This window comes from Hemicordylus capensis, chromosome 4 (assembly GCF_027244095.1).
Source record: "Hemicordylus capensis ecotype Gifberg chromosome 4, rHemCap1.1.pri, whole genome shotgun sequence".
Classification (NCBI taxonomy): Eukaryota; Metazoa; Chordata; class Lepidosauria; order Squamata; family Cordylidae; genus Hemicordylus; species Hemicordylus capensis.
In genome coordinates this window covers 137,876,212-137,888,407 of record NC_069660.1, presented here as the reverse complement: position 1 = coordinate 137,888,407, position 12,196 = coordinate 137,876,212, and the positions used below count along the sequence as shown (strand labels likewise).

Genomic DNA, 12,196 nt, shown 5'->3' with positions numbered 1-12,196 from the left:
TAAACTAGTTGCCATTTGAGGAGGGACTGTGAAATGGTGGCTTAAAGAGATATAGTTTGCTTAAGTTTTATGTATTTTATTTACTGAAAAGGCAATTAAATCTAAGGTGGTTCATGAGAAACAACTTGGGAACACAAGATGTACCATAAGTTTATGGGCCTCATTCTAAGTGGTAGATTTGCCAACGTCACCCTGAAAATTTGGTTGGCTCAGTTTCCCAGTTGGTAAAAAGAAGACAATATGTGTCTTATGGTTTCCAGTTCAGGACTGATTACCACACTGAGGTCAACTGGATGTAGCATTTGCTTGAAAAAATGCCTTGAACATTATCCAGAGGAAATACTAATTGTGTATTTATGCTTTGTTTAGCGGTTTACTACATCAAAAAAAGCAAAATCAACATTGAGGCTATTCTCCTGTCCAGGAGAAACCGGGCTAACAGAGCCTAGCCCGGTTTCGCCACGCAGTTCCCGGCAGCAAGCCTCCCTAAATGCCCCGGCCCTTAAATAAGTTTAGTGGAGTGAGCGCTCCACTAACCCAGTTATTGGATCATGTGTCACCGCTGTGCGACTCCACGCTGCAGTGACTCATGAGGAGACCCCCAACTGGGAGGCTACAACAAGCCTCCCGGTGTCAGGGGCTCCCCAGAATGAGCGGGGCATTCTGGGACTTCTGGGGGCCAGGAGGCCCAGATCCCTGCTGCCCCAACCAGCTCCGTGACGGAGCCGGTAATTGTGTGGTGGCCAATCTGGCCACTCAAGGTGAGCTGACTGCATATGTGCAGGGAGAGTGGGCCAAGTCCGCTTTCCCCGCAAAACCCCTTACGGCTCTCCACGCTGCTTGTGTGGAGAACCTTATTGAATACTGTCATGAGGAGATGGCATCATCGTCATGAGGTGAGATCAGAGTTATAACTATAATTAGGATTGCAGGATTAATGTTCTTTTTTGTGGTTTAGATATTTTTTAAATCTTTTATCGCATGTGCTGAAATGTCGGGTTTTGATAAATTAGATAAGAAAGATGGAGAGGACCCATAGACAGCTGGTATCATGTAGTACCTGATTGTCTCTTCACACAGTTTTTAGATGTAAACCTAAAAATGGAAAGTGTGAATGAGACAAACAAGTGTTTGAAAATATATGTACTGTATCATACCTGTCAGAGACCAAGAATTGGCTGCAGTTCCCTGTTGAAAGCATACTTAGTAGCAAATGTGAGTTTGTTGCTATGTATTGTATGAAATGGCTGTTGGAGTATGTGAGCTATGATCCAGGAAGCCCCTGGTCCAAGTCTTATTTGGAGTCATGAAGTCATTAGGCAATCTTACACAAGCTGCTATTCTTTTATTCTTCCCCAATCTGAAATATGGGCATAATAATACTGATGTACCTTATAGGGTTGTTGTAAGGATTACTGAGATAATGTATGAACAGCACTATAAAGAATCATAAAGTGTGTGTGTGTGTGTGTGTGTGTGTGTGTGTGCTTATTATTATTAGGAAAGCTCTGTCATGTTCTATAGCCAAAGACAGCTAAGGAGAAACAGATACATCACTACTGTAGAGCAGATTATTTAATACCTCAAAGGATCATGACATGGTTTGAAGAAATGTAAGTCATATTGTTAACTTCAGGCCAAGTTATATAGGTTCCCTATTACAAGATACAACTTATCTAGATATTGACTGACAACCTGGTTAATGCGGCATCTGCACAGCCAAAAGAAGTACATATGCAGCCAACGCATTCCTACTTTAGCAGCGCAGATAGTTGTGCATGAGGGTGATCTTTGCAGATCTGATCTCCCTTTGCCCTGGAAACATTCTGTGCAATGCACAAATATATGCCTGAAGGCTGTGCAGCATTGTGCATTGCACAGAGCACTTCCAGGGGGTTCACTGAAAATCCCCCTGGGGCATGAGTGCCTACGTTGCTGAAGTAGGAATGCATTTCCTGTTCCCGTGCTTCTTTTGGCTTCATGTATGCAGCATTAGTCAAAATGCTGGCCATGGTTCAGAAACCATGCAAGACTTTAACAACAAAAAAACCTGGGAAAGTGTTTATGAGAGCTGATGTAGCATAGTTGGTAAGAGTCTGAGCTATGAATCTGGAAGTTTCGGTTTGAATCTCACCTCTGACATTAAGCTACCCTACCTAGTAAGCTTCATGGTTGATAAGAAACATGAGCCCAGGTCTCCCTAGTCCAAGTCTAACACTCTACCCACTACACTGGCTATAAACATTTACAGATTGATTCCACAGTTGGTTTTTATTAAATAGAATATGTTAGTTTAAAAAAACAAAAACAACCCACATTCTCAGTTATAGATCACCAACATTTAACAACTTGCACATAATCAGTCTCAGACTACATTCTCAATTATAGATGAGCAAAATTTAAAATTCCACTCATCAGTCTCATACCCTATGCACAGTGATTTTGTGAAGATTGGTGGCATTCGCTTGTGCTTTAGGAACTGTGTGCAGAAATAACACTTTTTAGACATGTGTCTATATTCTGGTTATACATTCGCTGGGGGAAATACCACCCTTACATGGAAGTGATGAGCAAGCTAGGGGCTTGCACAAAACCGGTTTGCTTGGTTCTGTTCAAGTCTGGATGGAATTGGACTGGACCGGGCATATTCAGTTTTGTGCACCCCTGAACCACCACCTCATCCCGTTTGACTTGGGTTCGAGAGGTTCCGGGGTTCGGAATCTTTTTTTTTTTTTAATTCAACTCACCGCTGGGTCCGGGTTAACTCTGCTGCCTCCAGGGGGTTCTTCTGCAGCTGCGGGGGGATGGTCTCTAAAGCTTTCCCCTCCCCCCTGCTGGCCTTCCCCTGATCTTTATAGGTTTGGCCCATTTGGGGGCCTTTCTAGCCCTCTCCCAGCTTGCAGTAGCCATTTTGAAGGCCACCGTGCAAGCATATAAGCTAGTTGAGTACCCAGGTCAGTTTTTTTAAAAAAACGCATTCACACATAACACGGAACCGGAGTTTAAGGGGGCAGAGGTTATCTCACCGTGTCATCCAAATGCATGCAACTGTGGATCTGCAAGGTGACCCACCCAAGGTTTAGATTTTGAAACTGTAATCTGAACCCTCAGATTGTAGTGAGTTTCATCACCCCAACCAAAGTTCCACACAGTCTGTGGGTTGTCCAGATTCAGAACTGCAGGCTGCATTTACTGTGACCGGAGTTGAGCGAAGACCTCCTCCCTCCCTCCAACCATTATTGGATGTGCAGGCTGTCCTTTATGCCAGAAAGAAGCCCACACAGCTCGCTCCCCCTCCTCTCTGCAGTCTCACTTACTGCAGACAGTGTGATCTTCATGATGTCCAGATTTGGACAGGAGAGTGGGGGGAGGGAGCGGAACCGCTGGCCAAGTGGATCCGCGGTTCCATGTTACATGCAAATGTGGCCAATATGAAAGTTATTTCAGTGGTATTTCAAGTATGGTTACCCTTTCACACATTCAGTTGGCCCCTTGATGCTGCAGACATTAAGTGATGACCCTCCATATGTGGACCAGTCCTATGTATATGAGGGCTAGTATGTTGAAATTAATATAGTCTTCTAATTGGAGTGTGAAAATTCTGCATTCCAGTTCCAAGACAAATACTAATTGGTTGGCCTTGGACAAATCAGTATCTCCAGACATCAATTTCCAATCTGTATAATGGGAATAATGGTGACCTATGACACAAGGAGGTCATGCACACCATTGAAAACTGTGTTCTACCCAGGTTTGGGAGCTGTGTGTACTCTCAATTTTTGATTGTGTGGAAGCAAGGTTAGAGGAAAACCTGGGTAGAAGTGATTGTGTGGAAGCAAGGTAGGAGAAAAAGCTACCCAGGTTTTCCTCTAACCTTGCTTCCACACAATCACTTCTACCCAGGTTTTCCTCTAACCTTGCTTCCACACAATCAAAAATTGGGAGTACACACAGCTCCCAAACCTGGGTAGAACACAGTTTTTGATGGTGTGGATGACCTCAAGGTATTTCTAACAGTAAGTGAAATGAAGGTTTTGTAGCTCTGTGTATATTTAAAATGCTGAATAAACTATGTAACACAAGATCCTGAAAGAATGTGATACTCTTTTACAGGTGGATTACTCAGTAATAGCATCTCAAGCAGGAGCCACACTCAACAATCTTATGAGCCACGCACAGGAGCTAGTAGCAAAACTACGATCTCTGCAGTTTGATCTCCGAGAGTTTGTGTGTCTCAAATTTTTGGTGCTGTTCAGTTTAGGTAGGTACTCTTATTATTTGATCATTACCCAGATAAAGATCATTGTTAGCTTTATTATTCTTGTTCCTTATTATCCACCCACTGAAAATGCTGTAAGGCTCATTTAGTCTGGCCCATCAGTCTGAAAGACACAAAGCAGCAGTGATAGGAAAACATGAGATTTTCTCCACCGTTTGCTCTATAAAGAGCGTGGTGTGAGCAAGCTGGAGAGGTGGTAGAACCAGCAACCATGTCTGAAGAGAGTAGGTTTTGCCTCTCCTCTGTACCCCAGATGCATACAGTTTTTCACATAAACTGCTATCTGCATAGCCTGGGCCCCTCTTTTTAAAATCCTTTTAATTAACAAACTTACATACTTGGGGTGCCTTGCACATATGTCCAAACAATTACTTACATTTTGGGTCATTCTGTTTTGCTTCCAAACTGATAGCCACTCAACCACCTGAGTCTGAAGGAGTGATATAAGAATAACTATTCCAAGGAAATGACATAGAGCCTTTTACAGGTGTTCCATGTTTTATGGCTTTTCTACAGGATTCACAAGAAGGATAAAATAATCTCCTAACTTTACATAAGAAAAAACTTTAGACTCCTTTAGTCTACAGAGCCTTTTCATAAAAGATAGAGAGATGGCAGCACTGAAATATGTGTGTGTTTTAGAAGAATAGTGAGAGCAAATATGTATTGAAAAGCCTTGATAGCAATCCCATTTTTGACACAGCAGCAAAATCATCATCATTGTAATTAATAGTTTTAAAAGCAATAACAGAAGACACTCTAACCGTGCAAATGAATAGTGTGGGTTTTTTAAAATGAAAGAACTATTGTAAAAACTGCTGCTTGTAAAGAAGAGATGTTGTGTTCTAAGGATAGGAAGCACAGAATGAAGAAGATATATGTGCAAGACTAATTAGTTAAGTGTTTCCAATGAAAGCAAAACTTACTGTCCAGGAATAAAAAGAAAGATTAGGAAGAAGGATTTTTATTGAATCAAAGTAAGATATTTTTCTGTCAGCTGTTGGCTTAACAAAGATGACTTAAATTAACTTTTTCTCACTGCATTCATCATATAGTGGCAGTCAGCACAGTAAAATAAAACAGAGCTAAATCTTGAAGTTTTCATAGAGGCATTATGCTAGTCAGGATGACCAGTGAAAGGAAGAAAGACAGGAAGAAGACAGGCAGGTTTCAATCAGACTTACTTATCATGATGTATTGTGTATTGAGATGTTGGGGTGGGGGTGGGGGTTCTACTCTGTTCTGTTTCAGGGGAGAGGGGGGTCTGGAAATTATTAATAAGTGGTCATAGTTTAATAAGCAGGGCTGAGTATTCCTGAAGGACAATATTTTAATTAACTTGTAGTTCAACTATCCAGATTTGATAACATGGATTCCCCTTTTCCCAGTCTTTCCCTGGGGTCCAGAGTGTGACACAGTACATGAGATTGTTCCTATACTGTTGCTAGTTAGATCACCATCAAGCATAGAAGGCAAGGAGGTTACAGATATTTCCTATAACCTAGTCCTCCAATCTTGTCAATCTGCAAGTGGGAAATGGCCACAGGAGAACTAGTTCTGCATGCTGAGTGAATAGAAGCCTGTTGCGGCAACAATGGGAGAGGGGGAGATTTCATCCAGCAATATAATTGAATATCCCATAAGGATCCTTCCCAGCCACTCTGTATCCATCGCTGCAGCAGTATGTGCAAACTAGTTATCTGGATCAGGGCTCAAATCTGTAAAGGATCCTTATTATATGTCTTATACCAGCATAAATATATTGCTGCAGTGTAATGTGTACTTACAAGTTAACCACTAGTCCTGTGGAACACTTACTCAAATCAGGGGATCTCATGGCATGCAAGATGCAACATTCCTACATTTTATGGGCACAGTTTCTTGCAGTAAATCAAGCTTTTGGGGAGTTGCCAGCTATGCCAAATAGATGAGTCTCATGGACAGGAACAAAAGATGCTAGCGGGCAGGAGGTTTACTGCTGATGCAATACCATCCTGGGCTTTCCTAGTGGTAAGTGCTCAGAATGAAGCTTTTCCTGTAGGAGCAGGATCTTAAAGCTCTGCTGCAGTACTTGCCACCAGGAAGCAGGATTCTGCTTCCTATGAAGTGCCACGAGCCATTGTTTTGGGCAAAGCAGTTCTTCATTCAATTGGGTTAACAATCCTATGAGGTTGTTCTCACGCACAGCCAAGACTAGGCTAAAGAAGCCAAACCTGATCTTGGTTGCTCGTAAGAACCTCTAGGATTATGTCCATTCCCAGAGGCGCTTCAGCGTCAAACCCACCTGCAGAACCAGAATGAACAAGGCTAAGGAAGTGAGCACTCCCTTGGCCCTGTTTGCAGTGCCAAGTGCTTTTAGATAGGGACCTGTCTTTTAGGGAGCCATCTGCTGGGATCCCCACAATGCACTACACACTCATGCAGTGCATGATGGGATTTCCAGGGGCTGGGACAATATGTCCCAGCCCCCAACCCTCTGCACTGCCTGGGCCAGCAGAGGATCATCTGGTTGCATGGGGAACATGCCTGGCAACTGAGAAGGGCTCATCGGCGGGGATGATAAGTTTAAGCAGCCTTACTGCCAATGTGCTGCCTGCCCTCAAGACCTTCTCACTGATCTTGAGAAAGGGCTCACTGTCTCTTCAACATTTTATCTGGCTAGAAGATTAAGGAAGGACTCGGCACAGTCCCCAACACGCCAGGGGACTTCTGAAAAACTGAAGTGCTACACAATGTGCAGAGGCAACTGTGTATGTGTCACGCTAGCAAGCACATGGATAAAGACTGTTCTTATGAATACATGAAATATGAAAACTTTCATTTGAAGGGCATAATCAAAATAGCCTAATAAACTGGTAGGTTGCATGGATCTACCAAGTTAATTGTGTTTCAGGGGAGGGGGGAGTCTAAAACAATGGCTTATACCATTTCCATTAAAGCAGCCTTTGGTTTCCTGCCAAGTATTATGGCAGAGCTTGTAAGCAGATCTGTACTGTGAAGTGGAATCCCAGGCAAATGAAGAGTGAAATGTAGTGTGTTTTCCCCCCCACTCCTGCTTTGAGGGGTTTCTCCTCAGTCCCTGAAATCCAAATGGCAAGTTAGAATGACAACATTCTAACTTACTCCTTCATCCTTGCTCTCACTTTGGAGCATAGCCATTGTGCTTCAAAGGGCATGCTCAAAACATGCACATATTCATATCAGAACACTGAAGTGCATGTTGCATTAGTTATTTGTGCATATAGGAACTTGTTGCCTTTTCTGAATTATAGGGAATGGTTTTGAGCCAAACCATTTTTCTGCAAATGTACAGTTCTGTATAAGTTCTGGATCGATTCTGTGCTACTCTGGAATACATCTTCATATTGCATCTACTCGTAATCTGGCAAGATCAGAAATAAATATTGTTGTCTTCTCACCAGTTGCATGCAGGTATTATAAATCTAAAAAGTAGGACAAAATCAGGCATTGATTAGCATTAACAAGCCTGGTTTTTGTTTTTAATTTGAGACTGTGTCTTCCCAAACATTGATGATCAAGAAAGGAAAAGCTGTTCTTGCAAGAATTAATCGTATCTTATGAATTAACTGGGCAGACAGCAAGACATATCTTACCTTCATTTTGCATGTAAGATATTTTTACACCCATTAGGCAGTGCAGCCAAAACGTCCAAGGAGCCATGTAGCCTTCTCTGTGATGAAATATTTAGAGAGAGCCTTCGCACTTCAGTGGTATTTTAAATTAGCTGGATAACTGAATTACATTTGAAAAATGCTCACGTTTACTTTAAACAGTCTTTACGTTTGATCCCTTTCATCAGCCACTTCAAGAACTTTGCATTCATTTAGAACGTCTACTGCTCCCTGCCCAAACATTTTGGCCTCTATGGCAAGAAGATGAGCTTGGCTTCAAATGAGGGAAAGAGTGCAGATCTCAGAATTGTGCTCTTGCAATTCTTGCTAACTGAACAAAGAGACACCTTTCACAGTGGTGATTTTCTTATATTTAGCAGGAGAAGAGCAACTGTCTCTATCCAACCCCAGCACAGCATCCCATTCCCTCCAGTGGTTATTGCTGGTCTCTAACTTATATTACCATATTATGCCTGTTTGAAAACCATTGCACTGGCTGCTGCTATGTTTCTGAGCAAAATACAAACTTCTGGTAGAGCCCTAAACAATTTAGGACCAAGTGACCTCGGAGAGCGCCTTCTTCAGCATGATCCCCACCACACATTAAGGTCATCGAGAGGGATTTGTCTCCAGCTGCCGTCAGCTCATCTGGTAGCAACTTGGGATCAGGCCTTCTCTATAGCTGCTTCAGGGCTGTGGAATGCGCTCCCTATAGATATTAGAGGTGTAAGGTCTTTATCAGCCTTTAGAAGAGCCCTAAAAACACACATTTTTAGCCTGGACCAGTGATTTTTAAATGGTTCTAAATGATTTTAATTTTTAATTATTTTCAGTAGATTATTTATTTTGTTTTTATCTTCTTTTATTTATGTGTATCGCCTAGAGCCCTCTGGGTCAGATGGTATATAAATTTAATAAATATTTCCTTTTAGATTGTGAGCTCTTTGGGGACATGGAACCATCTTTCTTTCGTTAATTTTCTATGTAAACCACTTTGAGCACTTGTGTTGAAAAGCAGAATATAAATATAAAAGTGAAGCTTTTTCAATGACCTTCTTTAATGAGCAATAAAAGTTAAATGTGCATTAAAGGAGGTCATTGAAAAAGCTTTGCAGTGCGGAAATGCATATTTCATTGCCCTTATACCGTCTTATTTGAAATATAAAAGTATATAAATATTTATAGCAGTAGGATTGGCAGTCTGATTTGCTACTTCAGTATACTTATATAAAACATTTATGTCTCAGCTTTCCACCCATAAGAGTCCACAAAGTTAACAACAGTATAAATGAGCAACTAAAATACGATTGTGTAACCATAATTATGGGCTGGTGAACAAGGCTGCCCGACCACCTCTTCTAATCTTGTGATGAGTTGCATGTGTATATCAAGCACATCTAGCTCCTCCTCCTTGTGTCCTGGTACACTTCTACATAATCATGTCAGCGGGGTTCATCCAAACTATTCACAATGCATGAATTAAATATTAAAGGTATTTAATTAATGCATTAAGGGGCAGTCTGAATTAACGGTCTCACACGTAATTATGTGGAGACCTACTGGTACCCTAGGAGGGGAAAGGGGTTGCATAGCATATGCACACACCCTCATTACAAGATAAGCAAGGGCAGTCAGGCAGTATCGTCCAAACTGGTCCACAATCAATTAAGCACTGAACATTAAATAGGAACACAGGAAGCTGCCTTATACCAAGTTAGGCCATTGGTCCATGTAGCTCAGTTTTGTCTACACTTACTGGCTGCAGCTCTCTAAGGTTTCAGGCAAGAGTCTTTCCCAGCCCTAAATGGAGATGCCTGGGGTTGAACCTGGGACCTTCTGCATGTAAAGCATATGCCCCACCACTGAGATATGGCCCCATAAGATATAATAAAACCACACATGCTAAAACCACAAGTGGCTAAAAAAAGAGCAAACACATCAAACAATGGCAAATCACTCAGTAAGTCTGAAGACACTATAAAACAGTATTCTCTTAACCTGTTGTCTGAACTGTATGATGTGGAAGCTGGGAACCTACCAAGACATAAGTGGTTCCTGGGACAAAATGTGAAAATGTGCCCCTCCCCTTCGAGCCACCTTCTTCAAAAGATGGGAGAGGGAAAATAAAGAGCAAATTGTTGCCCAGTTGGAGAGGCCCTCCCTCAGGGCTCAGGGGTATTTGTCTCCCCACCACCAACTTTGTACTTTTCTTGAATGGGAATCCCACAGTCATGGACCACTGCTGAGAAGCCCCTCTCTCATGTAGATGCTTGAAGTAGTGCCTCCAGCAATGACCTGCATTGTAGATTAAAAATATCAATAATTGTAATATCGTATTCCAGAACATTTGGGACCTTAAAGGTCAAAGCCTGCTCTATGAATTTGATCTGGAAACCAACTGAGAAAATAACACAAAATGGGAGTGATACACTCTGTACAGCATACTGTCCAGCCGATAATCTAGCATCAACATCCTGGACCAGTTATAGATGCTGAACACTCTTCAAAGCAGCCCTACTTAGCGCTCCAAGGCAGAGAAAGTGGAGAGATTAGTGGCAGCAGGGCTGGCATGTCCAAGAGAATTGGCTGGTGGCAGCTGGGGCCCTACCTCAACCTCCACCATCTGAGGCCTCCACCTCACTGCAACTTATTGACAGTTTGGCCCTGCTCACAACTTTGAGGCACTTCTCACAACCCATGTGAAGTGCCTGACGGGGTTCTATGGGGAGAGCGGGCTTAGCCACTCTCCCCGCAGACAAGCAGCCACTCGTAGCTAGGCGGTCAGATCTGTCACAGAGCCAGCGGGGGCTGAGGGGATCGGGGTCCATGTGGCCTCTGTAAGTCCCAGGATGCCCCGTGCACATGCATGGGGCATCCTGGAGAAACCCCTGAACCCAGGAGCAGCCTCCTGGCCAGGGGCCCACTCATATGTCACCACACGCCACCCCAACACACAAGCAAAGAAATGAGGTTACCGGGCGCTCACTCCATTAACCTCATTTAAGGGGAGGGTGTTTTAGGTGGGCTAGCCACTTTGGGAGCACTGGGCTCGTCCAGGAGCCCAGTGGTTCTCACGCTCCATGGAAAGCGGACTAAGCTCCCTTGGCCCGCTTTCCGTTGATCGTGGGGATAGCCTCTTTGTGTCCTCTTGGTTGGTACTAATAAAGATCTTATCAGATTGTGACTTTTAGGTTTTCACTCATTTTCATTGCATATTTTCAATAGGACTGGAAACTCTGTTAAATACTTTTGACAATTATTTGTTGGCATCATGTCATTGCCTTAAGGTTTCGAATAAATGCAAAATGTCATCAAGTTTCCCACTTACTGCAAACCCAAGTTTTTCCTGAAAGATTTAGCCAAATTCTATTTTCATTAAGGAAGAGATGGCCCCATTTTCAAATGCCAACATGTTAAACTCCTCACATAAAATGAATGTATCAACCGATCTAGTAATAACTGATCATTTTCAAGATAAAGATTCAAATTGTGAACATTGCCTTCACTTAGTAATAATAGTGAAATAGTTAAGATAAAATAACTAACTTTAAAAGTTGTTTTTAAAATGTAGCAATGACTGTCAGCACTCCCAGGCTAAAATATTCAATTTCTTACTTATTCACTCATTCACCTTTTAAGTCATTAACAGCTTTGTCTAGAATTTCCATATAATTTTACCTAAAGTGACATTTCAGTGAAATTTGTAGGTTTCTGCTCAGATAGAATAACTAAGAAATGTTTAAAGAGTCTACAAAAGGTTAGTGAGTTCTCAGGACAGCTTTAGACAAACTGATATTATAACCGCATTTTACCTGAGCAGAATATGAGACAAATTTGAAGATAATTGTGCAATTTGTTGAAGAAAGTTAAGGAAGCCAAATATGTTTTATATAAGCATTTGAGCAATAAAGCAGGGTCTGGCAAGGAGAGCATCAAAGTCCTAACGCACAGATGATCTGTGCGGGTTCAGCTAGTTTGCATAAATTTACCTGTTTTATAGCTTACATTCTTGTGAGTTCAGTTGCTGTTTGTGCCGTCAAGAACTCGCGTGTTTAAAATACTGCATGTGTCATGGGTGTGTGTATGTCTCTCTGTGTGTGTAGGGGGATGATGCTTAAATTGTAGCCAGGGGTGCGGGGCTCCAAAGGCTTTTAGGTCCAGGCTCCAAAATTACCTAGGTTCACCTCTGGGGAAAGCCTGTTAGATTACAGCCCAAAATTAATCATTCAAATTTTGGAACACTGCAGATAAAACTGGAGGACATTCACAAACATATTCATCCAAG

The 12,196-nt window shown here is 42.2% G+C and overlaps 1 protein-coding gene across 3 annotated transcripts in view; it reads left to right on the top strand.

The window, feature by feature from the left end:
• Positions 1 to 12,196, top strand: part of NR5A2 (nuclear receptor subfamily 5 group A member 2) — a 159,480-nt gene that overhangs the window by 108,668 nt on the left and 38,616 nt on the right. For all 3 annotated transcript variants that reach the window (XM_053248338.1, XM_053248337.1, XM_053248339.1), the window contains exon 6: positions 4,114 to 4,261. In XM_053248338.1, coding sequence (XP_053104313.1) covers positions 4,114 to 4,261 — 148 coding nt within the window. The remainder of the gene's footprint in view (positions 1 to 4,113; positions 4,262 to 12,196) is intronic.